Here is a 21466-nt window from a genome sequence, read left to right as displayed (position 1 = left end):
AGCTATGGGAAGTCCTAGATGGCATCTTCTTCCAACAGAAGATTGTTTCACCTACATTGAAAATCTTCGTTGAATGTATGAGTCTTCATCATTTGTCTTAGCTAAATCTTCTGAATAACTTGCTGCAGCTTCTCCATCAGTACCTGCTGCATCTTCTTCACGTCTTATATTGCGGAGACAGCTTCTCTCCTTAAACCTCATGAACCAACCTCTGCTACCTTCCAACTTTTCTTCTGCAGCTTCCTCACCTCTCTTAGCCTTCACAATATTGAACAGTTAGGGTCATGCTCTGGATAAGGTTTTGGCTTAAGGGAATGTTGTGACTGCTATGATCTATCCAGACTATTAAAATTTTCTCCATTATCAGCAATAAGGCTGTTTCACTTTCTTATCATTCATGTGTTTGCTGGAGTAGCACTTTTAATTTCCTTCAGGAACTTTTCCTTTGCACTGACATATTGGCTATTTGGCAGAAGAGGCCCAGCTTTTGGCCTACCTAGGCTTTCGACATGCCTTCCTCACTAAGCTTAATCATTTCTAGCTTTTAATTTAAAGTGACAGACGTATGACTGTTCCTTTCACTTGAAAACTTAGAGGCCAATGTAGAATTACTAATTGGCAAAATTTCTTTTTCTTTTTTTTTGAGAGGGAGTCTCACTCTGTCGCCCAGGCTGGAGTGCCGTGGTGCAATCTCAGCTCACTGCAACCTCTGCCTCCTGGGTTCAAGCTGCCTCAACCTCCTGAGTGGCTAGGATAACAGGCACACGCCACCACGCCCAGCTAATTTTTTGTATTTTTAGTAGAGACGAGGTTTCACCATGTTGGCCAGGCTGGTCTCGAACTCCTAACCTCAGGTAATCTGCCCACTTTGGCTTCCCAAAGTGCTGGGATAACAAGCGTGAGCCACCGCACCCAGCCCTAATTGGCCAAATTTCAGTATCACTGTGTCTCAGCGAACAGAGAGGCCCCAAGTCAGGGAGAAAGATAGGGGAACACCAGGTTGGTGAAGCAGTCAGAACACATATAACATATATCAATTAAGTTCACCATCTATGTTAACGGCATATATCAATTAAGTTCACCATCTATGTTAACGGCATGTTAACGGCACCCCAAAACAATTACAATAACAGCATCAAAGATCATTTCTAATATTCTTTTTCATAATTTTGACAAATTTCACTTCAAAAGTAAAGTCAGAAATTAGGCTTATATTTGATCCAACTAATTGTAAATAAGGTTTTGGTCTACGTATTAGGCATTGTGAACAGTGCCAGGGAAATGGTAGTAGTACCAATTATCATTTTACCTCCTATGTTATTCCAAATTGAGAATGTATAGAATAATGTATACATTATTGGCTTTCTGGGAAAACTACTATCAATAATAAATGATTCAGTGCTAAATAGAATGATTCCTAGTAAGCATTTCTGCAGTCAACATAACACAAATAAAAAGTCATGTAAACTAACAAGTAAAACCTTTCTCTTTCAAGCTATCAAAAATGCTTTATGTCTCACCTTGGCACCATATTTGGAATAGTTCATTTCCGTTAGCGTTACTGGTCGTAATTTGTCAATATCTCCAAAGGCTACTCCAGGAACATACAGGGCACAAACAATATGAACCCATCTAAGGAGAGAAGATATGATTTTGCTATCAAATCTTTTAATAAAATTCCCACACAAAAAACAAACATATAAAACAGCTGCCATCTCAAAATACTACCAAGAGAATTCTGTCATCAAATGTCCCCCAATCTCAGGCACATCATTAAAAAATATGAAACACCTACAGAATAACAGTTACAAAAAAGGGGACTGAAATTACTTTTCCAGCAGCTTAGACAAAACTGAGAGCTAACAACTATAATTGCCTTTCACTTAAAATTCACTCACTGCACTTTGCACTTACCTATTCTTAAATATTTGCATAAAACTACTATTCAAATGAAACAAAACATTTTTATATGCAAGGAAAGGTAGTCACATTCATTATTTTAAGCTCTTTGAGAATTAAGAATACTAATTTAATAACTGTGAAGTTACTCTGCAGTAATTAAGTAAAATTCCTCTTTCTTGTTACTCTTTTCCAAAAGCTGCTGGGGTAATAATATTTAAGGACATATTTTACAATTTTTGTATACAGTTTAACTTCCTTTCCAGGTTAAAACTGCTGGGAAAAGGTACAGAATAAGCAATTCACATTTTCATTCATCTTATCTGTTTACCATACAACCTATATACTAAAATTTATATGCCCCAAATATAAATATTTGTTAAAAGTTTGAATAATGCCATAAGACTAAACAAAGAATGCTCAGAGTTTCAGTACACTGGGAAAAATTGCAGTTCTTTCTAATTCCATTTTTTAAAAACTGCTCTGAACCATTTTTAATATATTAGGCATTCTGCTTGCTTAAAACAAAACAAACGGTGGGATCACTGACTTTGAAATTAAAATAGTAGATCTTACCACTTTTGTAAGAAAGAGTGTCACAGAAGCAAATCTCTATTAACCCTTGTGAATATATTAACAACAAATTCTGCTTTATCACAACTTAAGAGGCTATGCATGCTACATGGTTCTGGTTTTTGTGGTGCATTATGAGTTTTAAAGGACTAATTTCAAAAATTATTCTCTAGAGGCACTGGGAAAAATAGTTCCAAATCCTTTTAAAAATTATCTTTTTTAGGCTGGGCGCGGTGGCTCAAGCCTGTAATCCCAGCACTTTGGGAGGCCGAGACGGGCGGATCACGAGGTCAGGAGATCGAGACCATCCTGGCAGACAAGGTGAAACCCCGTTTCTACTAAAAAATACAAAAAACTAGCCGGGCGAGGTGGCGGGCGCCTGCAGTCCCAGCTACTCGGGAGGCTGAGGCAGGAGAATGGCGTGTGAACCCTGGAGGTGGAGCTTGCAGTGAGCCGAGATCGCGCCACTGCACTCCAGCCTGGGCGACAGAGTGAGACTCTGTCTCAAAAAAAAAAAAAAGAAAAGAAAAAAAAATTATCTTTTTTATTGGGGAAAAAAATCCAAGGTTTTGAGATTTTCTTGATAGAATGTTTTAATCCAGCCTCCCAAATGCATCCTGTGGAGTTCAATATAAAGATACACATTTTCAACAAGCAGCTGCTTTCTCAATTTAATTTGTTCAGTTTTTTCATGCTCCACTGATGGATTAAATGTTGCTATACTCTGTAGAAGTTTATCTTTGATAAACCTAACAGCTGGCTGCTTGCTTCATACTGACCTTCTTAAAATGTAGTACACAAGTACTACAGATTTAACTGCCATTTCAATGTGACTGGCACACAAGTATATCATTTCTCCCAACCACTCGTGAGGATACCAACTTGAGTCCTCATTAAAATACCTATCAAAGTCAATGAAAATCATGGCTGAGACAAGTATGGTCCCTTTTAATATCAGCTGTAAATAGTTTCTTGTTCATTTGTTTAGATGCACATAATTTATAACTTTGTAATTAAGACAAAGATGCAAATCAAAAAAAAAATCTTCCTTGTTACTTTACCAGTAATTTTGCTTGGAGCTATTATGACAGATGTTGATTGGGGAAAGGAACAGGAAATAAGCATCACATAAAACCACCAAAAAATAGAGTTGGAACTGTCATCCTAGCACAAACTATTAACAGATTATTTTAAACTCATATATTTTAATAAAGCAGACTAAGTAGAATGATACTTATCAAAAGACTCATTTAAGAATGAAAACTATATTAATCAATAAAATTGGAGTTTGAAGTACTCCGTATCAGTAATGTCTTTACAGCATGTAAAACAAATTCACCTCAAGTATGTTATTTTCATTCCTTCATCCAGTAATCAGTTATAAGTGTCTACTAGGTACAGAGCACCATAAAGGTAGTTTGGAAATTATAAAGATGTATGTGAAGTGCTTACAGCAGAGTGTGGCTCACTGTCTTCAGTCAAGAAATGTTAAGTACAAGGAAAAAAAAGCCTAAAAGCTTCTGTTGAGTGGGAGGTTGTTCATTTACATATGAAGAATTGGTTTCAGAAAGATTAACTGATTTTCAAATATAACAAGGCTAGCAAGGGACAGAACTAAGACTTACTAAGTCTAGAATTTTAAAGGAAAAAAAAGAAAGAAGTGGTCGGGCACAGTGGCTCACGCCTGTAATCCCAGCACTTTGGGAGGCAGAGGTAGGAGGATCACTTAAGCTCAGGAGTTTGAGACCAGCCTGGGCAACATGGTGAAACCCCATTGCTACAAAAAATACAAAATTTAGCCAGGTGTCGTGGCATGCCCCTGTAGTCCCAGCTACTTGGGAGGCTGAGGTAGGATGATTTCTTGAGCCTACGAGGCAGGGATTTACAATGAGCCAAGATCATGCCACTGCACTCCAGTCAGGTTGACGAAGCCAGACCTTCTCTCAAGAAAAAAAGAAAAAAATGGCCAGGTACAGTAATCCTAACACTTTGGGAGGCTGAGGTGGGAAGACTACTTGAGCCCAGGAGTTCAAGACCAGCCTGGGCAACAGGATGAAACCTCGTCTCTATAGAAAAATACAAACATTAGCCAGGTGTGGTGGTGCATACCTATAACTTAAGCTACTTGGGAGGCTTCAGTGGGAGGATCACTTGAGCCTAGGAAGCAGTGGTTGCAGTGAGCCAACATCGTGCTACTGCACTTCAGCCTAGGCAACAGAGCCAGACCCTGTCTGAAGGGTAAAAAAAAAAAAGAAAGAACTGAGACATTAAGATTTCAATGCTGCCTTTTATTGCAACATAAAGCTTATTTTTAAAAATTAAGGAATTTAGTTCAGAGCCATATTTTATTTCACAATAGCTAGGAGGACACCCAACAAAGGACATAAAGAAGAAGAGTGCAACAAATGATAATGGAAACACAACGTACCAAAACCTATGGGATACAGCAAAAGCCCTACTAAGAAGGAAGTTTATAGCTATAAGTGCCTACATCAAAAGAGAAAAAACTTCAAATAAACAATCCAATGATGCATCTTAAAGAACTAGGAAAGCAAGAGCAAACCAAATCCAAAATTAGTGGAAGAATTAATAAAGATCAGACCAGAAATAAATAAAATTGAAATGAAAAAAATATATATAAAAGATCAATGAAATAAAATGTTGGTATTTTGAAAAGGTAAACAAAACTGACAAACCTTTAGCCAGGCTGAGGAAAAAAGAGTGAAGATATAAATAAATAAAATTGGAAATAAAAAAGGAGACATTATAACTGATATTGCAGAAATTCAAAGGATCATTAGCAGCTGCTATGAGCAACTATATGTCAATAAATTAGAAAATCTAGAAGAAATGGATAAATTCCTAGACACATACAACCTACAAAGATTGAACCATGAAGAAATCCAAAGCCTGCACAGACCAATAACAAGTAACGAGATTGAAGCCGTAATAAAGTCTCCCAGTAAAGAAAAGCCTGGGACTGCTTGACCTGATGGCTTCGCTGCTGAATTTTACCAAACACTTAAAGAAGAATACCAATCTTACTCAAACTATTCCAAAAAACAGAGGAAGAGGGAATATTTCCAAACTCATTCTACAAGGCCAATGTTACTCTGATACCAAAACCAGCCAAAGGCACATCAAAAAACGAAAACTACAGGCCAGTATCTCTGATGAACACTGACGCAAAAATCCTCAACAAAATACCAACAAACTGAATTTAACAATACATTAGAAAGATCATTATGACCAAGTAGGATTTATCCCTGGGATGCAAGGATGGTTTAACATAAGCAAATCAATCAACATGATACATCACATCAACAGAATAAAGGATAAAAACCATATGATCATTTCAACTGATGCTGAAAAAGCATTTAATAAAATTCAACATCGCTTCATCATAAAAACTCCCCAAAACCAGGGGACAGAAAGACATACCTCAATATAATAAAAGTCATATATGAGAGACCCACAGCTAGTATCATACTGAATGGGAAAAACTGTAAGCTTTTCCTCTAAGATTTGGAAAACGACAAGGATACCCACTGTCACCACTGTTATTCAACATAGTACTGGAAGCCCTAGCTTCCAGCAATCAGACAACAGAAAGATATAAAGGGCATCCAAATTGGAAAGAAAGAAGTCAAATTATTCTTGTTTGCAGATAATATAACACCGTATTTGGAAAAACCTAAAGACTCCATAAGAAAACTATTAGAACCGATAAATTCAGTAAAGTTGCAGAAGACAAAAGCAACATACAAAAATCAGGAGCATGTCTACATGACAACAGTGAATAATCTGAAAAAGAAATTTTAAAAGTAATGGCATTTATAATAGCCATACATAAGTTTAAATACCTCGGAATTAACTTAAACAAAGAAGTAAGAGATCTCTATAATAACAACTATAAAACACTGATGAAACAAATTGAAGAAGACACCAAAAAATGGAAAACTATTCCATGTTCATGAACTGGAAGAATCAATATTGTTAAAATGCCCAACTAGCCAAAGCAATGTACAGATTCAATGCAATCCCTATCAAAATACCAAAGACATCCTTCACAGAAATAGAAAAAACAATCCTAAAATGTATACAGAACCACAAAACACCCAGAATAGCCAAAGCTATCCTAAGCAAAAATGAATCATACTACCTGACTTCAAATTATACCACAGACCTATAGTAACCAAAACAGCATGGTACTGTCATAAAACAGATACACAGAACAATGGAAGAGAATAGAGAATTCAGAAACAAATCCACACACCTAAATGAACTTAATTCAACAAAGGTGCCAGGAACATATATACGGGAAAAGAGTTTCTTCAATAAATGGTCCTGGAAAAAGTAGATATCCATATGCAGAAGAAGGAAACTAGACCCCATCTCTTGCCATATACAAAAATCAAATCAAAACGGATTAAAGACTTAAATCTAAGACCTCAAACTACGAAAATACTACAAGAAAACGTTGGGGAAAATCTCTAGGACACTGCTCTGGGCAAAATTTCTTGAGCGAAACTCCACAAGCACAAGCAACCAAAGCAAAAATAGACAAAAGATATCATACCAGGTTTTAAAAAAAGCAGGATCACAAGTTGGACAAAGGATACAATCATCAAACTGAAGAGACAACCCACAGAATGGGAGAAAATATTTGCAAATTACCCAACTAACAAGGGATAAATAACCACAATATATAAGGAGTTCAAGTAACTCTACAGGAAAAAAACTCTAATAATCTGATTAAAAATAGACTAAAGATTTGAATAGACATTTCTCAAAAGAAGACACACAAAAGGAAGTTCATACACTAAAACAGGTATATGAAAAAGGACTCAAAATCCTTGATTGTCAGAGAAATGCAAATCAAAACTACCATGAAATATCATCACACCCCAGTTAAAATAGCTTATATCCAAAAGACAGGCAATAACAAATGTTGGCAAGGATGTGGAGAAAAGGGAACCCTTGTACACTGCTGCACAAAATGTAAATTAAATGATGAAGAAAACTTCGGAGGTTCCTAAAAATTGAGCTGCCATATAATCCAGCAATCACACTGTTGGGTATACATTCAAAAGAAAGTAAATCTGTATATTAAACAGATATCTGCACTCCTATATTTGTCGCAGCACTGTTTACAATAGCTAAGATTTAGAAGCAACCTAAGTTTCCATTAACAGATTGAAATTGGATAAAGAAAACGTGGTATACAATACACAATGGAGTACTACTCAGCCATAAAAAAGAATGAGAGCCAGTCATTTGCAACAAGTTGGGTGGAACTAGAGATCATTATGTTAGGTAAAATAAGCCAGGCACAGCGAGACAAACATCACATGTTCTCACTTATTTGTGGGATCTAAAAATCAAACAACTGAACTCATGGATATAGGAGAAGGATGGTTACTAGAGGTTGGGAAGGATAGTGCAGGGAAAGGGTAAAACGGTGGGGGGAGGTGGCAGATTAATGAGTAGAAAAAGTGGAAGGAATAAGACCTACTGTTTGATAGCACAACAGGGTGACTACAGACAAGAAAAACTAAATTGTACACTTAAAAATAACTTACAGAGTGTAACTGGATTGTTTGTAACTCAAAAGATAAGTGTTAGAGAAATGGATACCCCATTCTCCATGATGTGCTTATTTCACATTGCATGCCTGTGTCAAAACATCTCATGTACCCCATGAATACATATATATACTATGTACCCACAAATAGTAAAACTATAAATAAAAAATTAAAAAGGAGAGCATGCCTAAAAATTTCCCACAGTCAGGTTTATAAGTCTTACTCTCCATAAGATATAAAATAAAAATTTAATGACAGGAAAGTACTGGTTTTCTTACATTAAATCACATCATTTTCTATGTAGAACTTGTGGCTCCCATCAAGAATAGAAGGAAAAAAGTCTAATTAATCCCATGTGATAGTGAACTTCAAAACCTTTTTTATTCTTTAGATACAGTATTCATTCTTTTTCCCTGTTTTCCATTTGAAGCTCATATACTAAAAGGCTTGTCGAGTTTTCTTGGCTTTTCATACCTTGAATCAAACTAGTATTACATCCTTGGAAATATTATGAAGGCCTATAATTTCCAGTACAGCCTACAGGTGAGTGTAGACATTAGTGCAAGTAAAGTGTTCAAACAGTATATAAAAGAATTTTTGCCATGTTGCACCATCACAGGAGATGTCTACTTATGTAACGTCCACAGTATCCAAAAAAATATCCCTCAGTAAACCTAAATGGTAAAGAGGTCTCAGTTTTCTTAATTCAGAAACAACTTTGCCTGTTGTTTTGTCTATTATGATAGTATGAAGTAACCACTATTTGACAGTGCCCTAACAGAACTTTTAAATTATTAACAAGAAAAAGAGTAAAATAAATTCTCTTCCCTAAAAGGAAGTTCTGTCTTTCCAAAACTGCCTTACTTATTCATCACAATTTATCACCAAAAATTTCAATTCTCAGGACTGGAAGAGTTATCAAAAAAAAAAAAAATCTATGCATGAGCTAATACTCCATGATTACCTAAAATAAGTAGAGCAATAATAGTAATAAGAAAGAACTAGTAGTAGCAGTAACGGCAGTAGTAAGAGTAAGGAGACAATTACTAACCACTTATGTTACAGAAACTGCTAATTGTTTCTCATGGATCATCTTTTAGTCCTCTCAACACTACTAAGGAAACTGAGGCATAAAAAGGTTACATCACTTGCCTAAAATTATACCTAGTAAGAAAAAAAAAAAGACCAGAATCCAAAAATAGACAGTCCAACTTGAAAGTGCACACTTAATGCTTACTGAACTCCCTAATACTAGGCCACTGTCAGGCCAAACTTAAAGTAATGCCTATGCCTATGATATAGACCACAGATTCATGTCAATACAACAAATCATTTGTTATATACTTTATTTTTGGATAGACGATAAGGAAGGAGAGGTAACATTCTTTAGTCATTTGTCCTGAACATCAACACATGGGGTTCTCCAAGATCCAATGGTACACTCTATGCTATCCCAGCAATCTTGTATGGCAACATTTCTCAAGGATCGGTCCACCAATTGAGGCAAAAATGATAAAAATAAGAAAAATTTGTTTTACTTTACTAAAGTAAAATTTATTAAATTTTAAAGCCTATCCTTTATTTTAGGACATAATGTACCCTAGTTTTTTTATGTTAAAGTATGGGAAATGATGGTGATAATTTATATAGGTTGCTTTGCTGTTATTCTTGTTTTTAATATAAAGCATGTTTAATAAAATACTAAAATATCCTTATGTGACAAAATAAAAATTAAATACCCCCCTCCCCTTATACTGGAGAGGAAGAGACAGAGTGTGATGTCCACAAAACAGAAAAGGTTGAAAATTACTCTTAATTTTAGTTACCAACCCTAGATGGTAGTCTCCTGTAAAAAAACAAAACAAAACAAAAACCAGGAAAGATGACAACACCATTACGATGACAAGTGCTCAAATGTGTTAACACACATGAGTGTGAATGTAGTAAAAAGAACACAGGTCTTTGTGCCACTTATTGATTTAATTGCCTCTCATGCATGCTTCGATACCTATTCTGCAATAATGGACAGAAATTCTTCAGCATTTCTTCTTAGAGTGAGAATGACACTAAGCTCAATGGTAGACGGAGTTATAAACTCAATGGCAGGAGGTCTTGTAGGAGGGAGGGGCTTTTCATCTGGGATGGGTGGAGTACATCCTCCTGTGCTCTGCTCCAGCCATATACACAGTCCCTCAGTGACCTCACAGCCCTGGCCCAACCTGAAGACCATTTTTCCATGGCCCTCTCGACACAGATAGCATACTCTTCAGGTTTCAAACCAGTGACCCAGTTCTCCCCGCAGACTGTACCCAGCCACCTACTTGCCATGAACTGAAGACAAAATTTGGCTAGGCTATAACCAGCATACTTCTCTCCATCCATTCGGGTTTAACTATAATTTCTCCAGCAAAGCCTGAACCCCAATCCAGGGTAGGAGGTCATCATTCCAATTTTGTCATTCCTTGGATAATCTCCCTCAGCCCCAGAGCATCCTTTAAAGTTTTTTTATACCTTGGTGACTCTTTTATCATAGCTTAATAATTCTTTATACTAAACTTCTCCTTTTTAAATCACTGTATTAAGTTCTATCTACTGATATAAAGTTATACAGATCTAGGTTCAAAATTGACCATTCACCAGTTTGAATATACTTAGGTAACTTATTAGTCTTGAACTAATAAGTTATTTAAATAATCTGAGCCCTGGGTACTACACCTATCAAATGAGAAACTTCATCACCTGCCTCATCATAGGGTCAATTATTAAGATTAAGTAAGATTATGGATGTAAAGGCAAATGCAGGTACTCAATAAATGGTCTTTCCTCTCACCCTTCTCCATCTGTATCCCAGTGGTCATTTACTCTATGCCAAGAACATACAAAGAAGCAATCAAATGAAAGTGTGTAACCTGGATAATCATAAACAGAAGAACAGGGAAGTCAAAGGCAGACACATTATAAAGCAAACATATCAATCAACATAATTAGGAAATTAACCTTCCAGCATCTGTCTCCTTGAAAATTCCATCCTGATTAGGGCACAGTTCACAGCTAGGAGAAACACCACATTTACAGGCATCACAAAACCAAGGTTCAGTGGAGTTTTCAGAAGCTGAACTCATAATAGAGTCACTTTCTCCATCAACTCCGTAACAACCTAAAAAAAGAAAAACACTATGATTAAATAGGGTTTATTTTGTTAAAGTCACATACAATCACAAAAGAAAAAGAATAGCAAAGGAAAGAGATAAGGAAAAAGATATGAAATACCAGTGATTTATAAGAAATGTATTAAAATACAGAGATAAACTCATTTTATATACTTTTTCACCTAATGTAGTAACACAATGAAATAAATGACATTTTAAAAAATAGTTTTAGTCCTACTGTAAAAGCATTAAAGGTGGGAAAACAATAAATTTTTAATTTAAAAAATATTTAAAAATAGGCTGGGCGCAGTGGCTCATGCCTGTATTCCCAGCACTTTGGGAGGCCAAGGTGGTCAAATCACCTGAGGTCAGGAGTTCTAGAAAAGCCTGGCCAACATGGTGAAACCTCATCTCTACTAAAAACTCAAAAATTACCCAGGCGTGGTGGCAGGCATCTGGAATCCCAGCTACTCGAGAAGCTGAGGCAGGAGAATAGCTTGAACCTAGGAGGCAGAAGTTGCAGTGAGTGAGCCAAGATTGCGCCACTGCACTCCAGCCTGGGTACCAACAGCAAAATTCCATCTCATAAAAAATAAAAATATAAAACATAAAAATATAAGTTGTCATTAAAGAATTTAGATTAGTTAATTATTGGTTGGTAAATACTTACCGAGGTCCCTTTGTACCAGGTACTAAAATATATATATAAAAGACCAAACTCATGCAAAACAACCATACAAACAAAAAAGTCTTTGATCTAATTTTGGAGGTGGCAGATTGTAATATAAACAGGTATAATACAATTGTAAAAGCAAAGTTACACACCTAAAACTATAGAACAGTTTGAAAAGTTCAGAGTAATAACGTTAGACAGAGTTCCACGCACAACTGAGCCAATCTCTAACTATATGATGTATTTAATCTGTTTAAAAATTTTAAATTATTCTGTCTTCTGTGAAAATTTGCCTATAACTGAAATGGATGAAAACAGTATGTCATTCTCTTTTTTCCTCTTATCACTCACAAAACTAAATATTCTGAGAGGAGTTCATCATATTACTTAGGCAGCTAATGTAATAAAAATCCTTAAAGATTCTCTTGAACACCCCCAACCAACAAGATAATCTGGCAATGTTCTTTACATTTTAGAGTAGGACATGTTATACTTCAGTTCAACTGCCCTCCAATGATCAAAAGCAAAGTTTCCTTATATACATCTCTGGAATTACAAGTTACAGTTGACAATGGAACAACACAGGTTTGAACTGGTCAGGTGCACTTATACGCGAATTTCTTTCAACACAATACGGAGTGAAAATACACTTGTGGGATACACAACTCACACATACAAAGCATCAACTTTTCATCAACCCAAATTCCCCAAGTCCAACTGTGGGACTTGAATATGGGCTAATTTTGGTATCTGCAGGGGTCCTGGAACCAATCCCCTAGAATCAATCACCCTATACTGAGGGGTGACTGTATATTTAAAGTTACTATTTAGGCTTCTAAATCTGCCTAAAATTTTTATAAAGTCAAAGTATTTTCCTTGATTCTGAGTTTAAAAGAGTAGATTATTTATCAAAGCTGCAATAAGAAATTCAGGCAGGACTTCATTGACAATATCTTGGTAAATCAGGTTTTGATCATTAAAATTCCTACAACTCAATTTTGTCTATGAACTCAGCATTGATGAGGCTGTCAGTACCTGAGAAACCAACAAAATCTGCTAGTAAGCAATGTCACATCCATAATCATAAATAACTTTCTCAGCATCAAGATGCCTAGAAGTTTGTATTACTACCACCAAAGTATAATAAACATGGAATCTGATAAATGGAAACTGAAAAGTTCTGAGACAGTATTTCATTCAGACTATAAAAAACCATGCTGAACTACTTACTGATAACCAACAATAAAGTACACTTCTCTACTGATGATAGTCATGACTCCTAAATAGATTTCTTTTTCCCAAATGGTGATAGACACACACTAACTTCTCATTATCAAATTTCCCTTCCTCTAAAAAGGAACGCACTGCCCTTATGTAAAACATCCTTCAAAGAAACAATTTAAAGCATATATAATAATGATACATTGCAACTAAATTCTAGTCCTGATGTATCACCTGTAGGTTTAGGCATTTCTCCAGTCTCCTAAGACACATGTATTACAACTCAAGATAGGTCATTTCTAAAGATGAAATAGCAACCATCCCAACATCCTTTTGACCAGGTTTATTCTAAGAGGGTAGGTCTTGGTGCCAAGTTCTAAGGGGCACCCAAAGTAACCCCCAATAAACTGATGACATTAAATAAGCCACGATGAGAAACATTTAACATGATTGTCTCCTAAAAGACTTTAGCCAACATAAGATCATGTGATTATTTGAACTGGTAAACACTAACCAGACAACCATGAGCCTAAATTGGAGAGTGACCTCTCACAGCCATCAAAGAAATTCAAACTAAAATAAATAAATAACTACAGTATATAAATGAATGAATACTGAGTTAAACAAATCAGCCATGAGAAAGAAAGAGACATATACAATTAGTAAATAATTTTAAATTACGAACATTAACTAGATTTCATTATATGTCAATGGTTACATGTATTTCATTAAAACACTACTTACCTAATATATATCTAAATTAAAATAGCCTAATAGTAAGCAAAAAACTAAAAAGTTGGTTTGCAACTATGACTTACACAAGCTGCTTCAAGCAACTGTTTAATTGTTATCCTTTGCTATTCAAAGGTTTTATAACATTGAATTTTAATAAAATCTGAAAGTCAGCCAAGCCTTGTAGTTCATGCCTGCCACCCCAATGCTTTGGGAGGCTGAGGCAGGATGATCGCTTGAGCCCAGGAGTTTGAGACCAGCCTGGGCAACATAGTGAGGCCCTGTCTCTATAAAAAACACAAAACAGAGTTTAGCCAAGCATGGTGGCACACACCATAGTCTCAGCTGCTAGAGAGGCTGAGGTGGGAGAATCACTTTAGCCTGGGATGTGGAGGGTGCAGTGAACCAGTCTGGGCAACAGAGCAAAAATCTCGTCTCAACAAAGTATATATATTTTTTCAGATTATGCATGTGTGTATATATATATTATACATAATATATGGATTTATTTCATATATACTATGTTAATAGTTATGCTAAATGTAGTTAAAATAGCTATAAATTAAACTATATAATTAATTTCATTTAATATTTTAATGTACTTTAATACATAACTATAACATATGTACACACACAATCTGAAAGTCATATAAAATGTCAAAGAAAATATTTAAAAGGAGTTAGACTGTAACACACAAGATAAGCAAAGGAATCAAAACTCATTAATTTCTTTAATGTCATTAAATTGTGGTTGGCAATCATCATCTTCATCACCTTGTCTAGATATGTATTATTTTAAATGCACTGTCATAAAATTAAAAGGAAATACAATTTTCTTCTTGGGATCAGTTTTATTTCCAACAAAAGAGCAAAACGTTATATTCAAAGAAAAATCATAAAACGAAACAATAATCATCAATCTATTTTCTCAATGCTATGCAATACCACATGGGAAAAAATACATATTTTCTTTACAAAATAATGTTCCTTTGAAACAAATTCAAACTAGATAAAATCTGCATTCACAGAAGTAGGCAATTACCAAGAGAATAAAGCCCTTAAGGAGCTATCCAATTTATTAACTTCATTCAGGCAAATCAAGGTAAATCACAGCAGTTTACTTTTTTTAGAATAAAGAAAATTTTCAATTACATTTTTAAAGAATATTCCACACACACAGCAAACGTGCACATTTGCACAGAGTTTTAAACCTCCTACAAACAATCTCAGGAATGATTCTGAAATCCATTCCCAGGAAATTCTTCCTTTGTAATCTGGAAGACTGGTGTTGTGCAAGTTCAAAGAACCACCAGCAAGTGTGTACGTACTTTTTCTTCAGCTTCGCTGTCCCTGAAAAATGATCCATACTGTGTCATTATCTTTATAGAGTTCTTTACTTGCCACTTTTACCTGCCACTTATCCCATATTTCTCTGTCATACCTGTTGGGTTTACTGAGATCTAGACCAAGTTCTAGCACTGTGTATCTGCTCCAATTCATTTTAATTAGTGACTAAATACGTTCTAAAATCTTTCTCTCTTCCATATAAAACATGAGTATGGGAAAAAATATTTTCTTTTTCATATGGGGAAACAAAATAAACAATGTATGAACACCTAAAACTCATTTCATATGTGCCCAATGTGTTTCCAATGGGTAATATAGAAGACACATTTCTATGGCCATTTAGTGAGGATCAATCTTTGACTAATATATGCTATGTATACAACTCACATTTAAGAAAAAAATGTGTTTACAATTGTTTTGAGTTGTACAAAGGTATGGATAATTTCAATCAGTGGAAATGTTCCTCATTCAGCTTTTCACAGAGAGGCCAGTGGACTTTCAGTCTTCCACCTTCTAGCTATGTAACTTTGAACAAACCAAATCTCTGAAGCTTAGTTACTTCAGCTGCAGTATATGTTTAATAATATTTATCCTAATTATATTTCAGTATATATAAAACAGGTATATAAAAGTTGTCATTTAAAAACTTAAAACACTTTTTCTGTACTTAATATATCATTAGACTTTTGACTATGAAATTCATCAATAAAAAAGATTTTTTTTTAATTTTTTTTTTTTTTTTTTGAGATGGAGTTTCACTCTGTCGCCCAGGCTCAGTGAAGTGGCATGATCTCAGCTCACTGCAAGCTCCGCCTCCAGGTTCACACCATTCTCCTGCCTCAGCCTCCAGAGTAGCTGGGACTACAGGTGTTCACCACCATGCCGGGCTAATGTTTTTGTATTTTTAGTAGAGACAGGGTTTCACCATGTTAGCCAGGATGATCTCGATATCCTGACCTCGTGATTCGCCCACCTTGGCCTCCCAGAGTGCTGGGATTACAGGTGTGAGCCACCACATCTGGCCAAAAAAAGATTTTAAAACGAGTAATATTGTTTACGAGAAAGACAGTACCTACAACATGCATAATACTTGTCAGAAACATATCCTAACGCAGTGGCACCAGGGACTGGTTTCATGGAAAACAATTTTTCCATGGATAGGACAAGGGGATTATTTTGGATGAAACTGTCCTACCTCAGATCATCAGGCATCACATTCTCATAAGAAGTATGAAACCTAGATCCCTCACATGTGCAGTTCACAATAGTGTTTGCGCTTCCATGAGAATCCAATGCTGCCACTGATCTGACAGGAGGTGGAGCTCAGGCAGTAATGCTCGCTCACCAGCCGCTCACCCCCTGCTGTGAGGCCCAGTTCCTAACAGGCCAAGGACCAGTACCACCTGGTTGGGGACCCCCGTCCTAAAGCATAAAAGAAGTAAAGTACCAAATGGTTATAACTTGAATATATTCTACTATCCAGTAAACACTCCTAAGGATATCTTTTTGCATACACTAAAAAACAAAAATGGCCTTGGGCTAGGCTAACAGTAAACTGAAAAATAGGGGGAAACATCTCTTAATAAGCCTTATCTCATTTAATGAATAGCAACTAAACCTGAGGGCAACTGCTGGTAAGTACACTACCTAACTTCTGTCATGTACTAACATATACCTGATATTTTCCTTCAGACACACTGCAATAAGGATATCAGGATAAGTGACATCATGGTCAGAGGTACCCTAATATTAGAAGATCTTCCCACAAAGATATTTATACTAAGTGAGAAACTGCAGCCCTCAAATTTCAAAAAGAAAAGAGATTTAGATGAAGCAAGCACTCTGAAAAGTAATTACAGTAAACAATTATAAATTCAATAAGCAAAATTTGGCATACTATTTTTTAGCAAAATCTCAACTTAAAAATCTTTATGCAATTACTTGAGAATAAGCATATTTCTCAAAAAAAAGAAGATAAAAGAAATGCAACAAAATACTATGGCTGTCTGGATATTAGGACAATTAGGAATGTTTTTCTTCTCTCTGTTCTATATTTTCCACATTTTATTTAATATTCATGCATTATGATAGGCAAACAGTTTTCTCTAAATTAAGTATTCATGAAGTTCATATTTAATCATGAGATGTTTTTTAAAAATTGCATGGCTGAATTACAATATGGAAGTCTGTCACTGTAAGCACGTGAATTTAAGAACAAAAGGCTCTAGCAACACTAGCTGCTTATTACACTTTTAAAAATGTCCCTTTCTTTGGATTGAGTTTTAGATAAAAATTTATTTTGAAACTTAAAAGCTAGTTTCAAAAGAATTAAAGGGAAAAAAAAATCTACAGGTGTTAACTGTACAGAAAATTGTAAACAACAAAAAAATCACAAAGTTAAAGGATACAGAACAAGATGGAAACATAAAAAGAATTTGCAAGGATGGAAAATATTTGCAACACGTAACAAAGAACATTAAAAAAAGAATTTCAATACGTCAATGAGAAAAGAGACAAAGAGAACCTAATGACTAAGCTTGTCTTTTTTTTTTTTTTGAGACGGAGTTTCGCTCATTACCCAAGCTGGAGTGCATTGGCGCGATCTCGGCTCACTGCAACCTCTGCCTCCTGGGTTCAAGCAATTCTCCTGCCTCCGCCTCCCGAGTAGCTGGGATTACAGGCGCCCACCACCACGCCTGGCAAATTTTTTGTATTTTTAGTAGAGAAGGGAGTTTCACCACGTTAGCCAGGCTGGTCTCAAACTCCTGACCTCAGGTGATCCACATGCCTTGGCCTCCCAACGTGCTGGGATTACAGGCGTGAGCCACCAAGCAAGGCCAAGAAATGACTATGCTTTTCACAAGATGGCACCGAAAGTGAAGGAAGCTCCTGCCCCTCCTAATGCTGAAGCCAAACCGAAGGCTTTGAAGGCCAAGAAGGCAGTGTTGAAAGGTGTCCACAGCCACCAAAAAAAGAAGATCTGCATGTCACCCACCTTCCAGCAGCCCAAGACACTGAGACTCCGGAGGCAGCCCAGATATGCTCGGAAGAGTGCCCCCTGGAGAAACAAGCTTGACTATTACACTATCAAGTTTCTGCTGACCACTGAGTCGGCCATGAAGTAGAAGACAACAACACACTTGTGTTCATTGTGGATGTTAAAGCAAACAAGCACCAGATCAAACAGGCTGTGAGGAAGCTCTATGACATTGATGTGGTCAAGGTCAACACCCTAATTTGGCCTGATGGAGAGAAGACGAGATATGTTCGACTGTCTCCTGATTACAGTGCTTTGAATGTTGCCGACAAAATTGGGATCATCTAAACCCGGTCCAGCTGGCTAATTCTAAATATATGTATATGTTTTCACCAGAAAAAAAAGAAAAGAAATGACTAAGAAAATGACAGGCAAGTAAGAGAAAACAAAATGTGGCAATTGGCCACAAGATACCAAACTTAATTCTTAATAAGGTGAATGCACATTGTAATAAAGAGATTATATCCAAAAGAATAAAATAAAATTTACAAATATGCAACGTTATCAAGCAGTTTGTGCATTGTTGGTAATTACTACAGTTTTTTTGGTAGTCAATCTGGAAATGGTTTTTAAATGTTTAAATACACTTATCTTTTGACTCAGAAATTTTACTTCCCTGTAATCCCAGCACTTTGGGAGGCCAAGGTGGGCAGATCACAAGGTCAGGAGATCAAGACCATCCTGGCCAACATGGGGAAATCCCATCTCTACTCAAAACACAAAAATTAGCCGGGCGTAGTGGCACACGACTGTAGTCCCAGCTACTCACGAGGCTGAGGCGGGAGAATTGCTTGAACCCAGGAGGCAGAGGTTGCAGTGAGCCAAGATCGCACCTTTGTACTCCAGCCTGGCGACAGAACAAGACTTTGTCTCAAAAAAATAAAAGAAATTTTACTTCTAGGTATCTATCCCACAGAAATTATTACATACATATACATGGCACATGTTTGTCAGCACTATACATGAGTCAAAAACTTGAAACAAAAAAATAAGTACATAATGGTTGAGCCATTCTATGTATCATTAAAAAGAATGAAATATCCCATATACACTGACATGGGAAGAATTACAGAATTAACAGATGAGTGAAACAAAGCAAGTTGCAGAAAAATATCTTTGCGATTTATCCAATTTATTTAGAGATGGAGAGAGAAAAGTGGTGGACAGAACAAAGAAAGAGTAAGAGAGAGAGAGAGAAGTGTTTGTGTATATACAAGAGCCTGCTTAAAGGACTCTCACTGGTCAAATTTGGACAATGTAACAAGTATCAGAAACAGCAATCAGTTAACAAATTATAACATATGAGGCCATGGTAATACTGAAAAGGAAAAAAGGGGAAGAGAATTTCTTTACACAGTAAATGCTTCCTAATAAATGTAGGAGGAATTAGAATTAGAATTAGCAAATTTCCATCTTGCAGCCCACATATGTAATCAGTGTAATTGTAATCAGTGACTTTAACAAGGATGCTAAAACTATTAAGTGGAAAGTTGCTAGAGAACGGCATATTAACAAAGTCTCAAAATTATTATCCCACAGATTTCTCATTAATTACAAATAGAAAAAAAAAACTTTTAAAATTACGAGGTCTGTGGTTGACACCACCTGAACTATCACCAATAATGCAATAAATTGACATTAGACTTTTTTTTTTTTTTTTTTGAGACAGAATCTCACTCTGTTGCCCAGGCTGGAGTGCAGTGACACAATCTTGGCTTACTGTAACCTTCACCTCCCAGATTCAAGCTATTCTCATGCCTCAGCCTCCCAACTAGCTGGGATTACAGGCTAATTTTTGTATTTTTAGTAGAGATGGGGTTTTGTCATGTTGGCCAGGCTGGTCTCGAACTCCTGACTTCAAGTAATCCACCCACCTTGGCCTCCCAAAGTGCTGGGATTACAGGCGTGAGCCACCGCACCCAGCTACATTATACATCTTACAAAAAATATGCTTTCAAAAAAAAAAAAAGTTTAAATTGAATCTAATCACAAGAAAACAATTAGATATATCCAGACTGAGAGATATTCAGTATGACATTATAAAAACTAAGATTCTGGCCGGGCGCGGTAGCTCAAGCCTGTAATCCCAGCACTTTGGGAGGCCGAGACGGGTGGATCACGAGGTCAGGAGATCGAGACCATCCTGGCTAATACGGTGAAACCCCGTCTCTACTAAAAAATACAAAAAACTAGCCGGGCGAAGAGGCGGGCGCCTGTAGTCCCAGCTACTCGGGAGGCTGAGACAGGAGAATGGCGTGAACCCGGGAGGCGGAGCTTGCAGTGAGCTGAGAGCCGGCCACTGCACTCCAGCCTGGGCGGCAGAGCAAGACTCCGTCTCAAAAAAAAAAAAAAAAAAACTAAGATTCTTCAATATGTCAACATCATGAACACCATCAAAAGGCAGAAAAATTGTTCTAGATTAATGGAGACTAAAGAGATATAACACAAGTACAACTCACGGTACCTGAATGGATCCAGTGGGGTGTGGAGAAACCATAGTGATAACAGAGGTATAGAGATTATAAGAAGAGTGTGCATATTATCGGCTATTAAATTAAAAAAAATATTTGTATACATGCATGAGCAAGCAAAAAAAAAAAAAAAAAAAAAGCCTGGAAGAACAAACACAAACACTAAAGTTTTAAGCATATTTACCTCTAGGTGGTATAATTATGAGAGATGTTTTCTTTTTCTTTTTTTTTTTTTTGAGACAAAGTCTTCCTCTGTAGCCCACACTGGAATGCAGTGGTGCAATCTTGGTTCACTGAAGCCTCGAACTCCCTGGCTCAAGTGATCCTCTGCCTCAGCCCCTCAAGTAGTTGGGACTACAGGCCCGAGCCACCGCACCTGGCTAACTTTTGTATTTTTTGTAGAGACCGGGTTTCACCACATTGCCCAGGCTGGTCTCAAACGCCTAAGCTCAAGTGATCCACCCACCTCAGCCTCCCAGATTGCTGGGATTACAAGTGTGAGTCACCATGCCCAACTGGGAGATGTTTTCTTAGCTTATTTCTACTGATGTTTTCTACAATGGACATATATCTACATAATAAAATAAAGTTTAAAAACCCCTGGTACACAAGGTACCAGGGACAGATGGGGTAGATTCACACCAAATTGTTAACAGTGATTCCCTATGCAAAAAGTAGAGTTGAGACAGAAAGCATAACTATTTTACATATCTGCTCATGTGTTACTTATAATTAAGAAAAAATATTTGAATGAATTAAGATTTTTCAAGGTAATAAAC

The 21466-nt window shown here is 36.4% G+C and overlaps 1 protein-coding gene and 1 pseudogene across 14 annotated transcripts in view; one reads left to right on the top strand and one right to left on the bottom strand.

Moving 5' to 3' along the window:
• PHF14 (PHD finger protein 14) overlaps nucleotides 1-21466 on the bottom strand; it is a 200478-nt gene that overhangs the window by 149526 nt on the left and 29486 nt on the right. For all 14 annotated transcript variants that reach the window (XR_004433291.1, XM_033194692.1, XM_033194693.1 and 11 more), the window contains exons 5-6: nucleotides 11055-11214; nucleotides 1521-1632 (exon numbers count right to left, since the gene is read on the bottom strand). Coding sequence is in view for 13 of the 14 variants with exons in the window: in XM_033194692.1 (XP_033050583.1) it covers nucleotides 1521-1632; nucleotides 11055-11214 (272 nt within the window). In the remaining variant the exon portion in view is untranslated. The remainder of the gene's footprint in view (nucleotides 1-1520; nucleotides 1633-11054; nucleotides 11215-21466) is intronic.
• LOC117073604 lies at nucleotides 17947-18719 on the top strand (annotated as a pseudogene).

Source organism: Trachypithecus francoisi, unplaced genomic scaffold, assembly GCF_009764315.1.
Source record: "Trachypithecus francoisi isolate TF-2019V2 unplaced genomic scaffold, Tfra_2.0 Lachesis_group4, whole genome shotgun sequence".
NCBI lineage: Eukaryota > Metazoa > Chordata > Mammalia > Primates > Cercopithecidae > Trachypithecus > Trachypithecus francoisi.
Note: the sequence above shows the minus strand (reverse complement) of the source record. Positions and strands in the feature narration are given on the sequence as shown.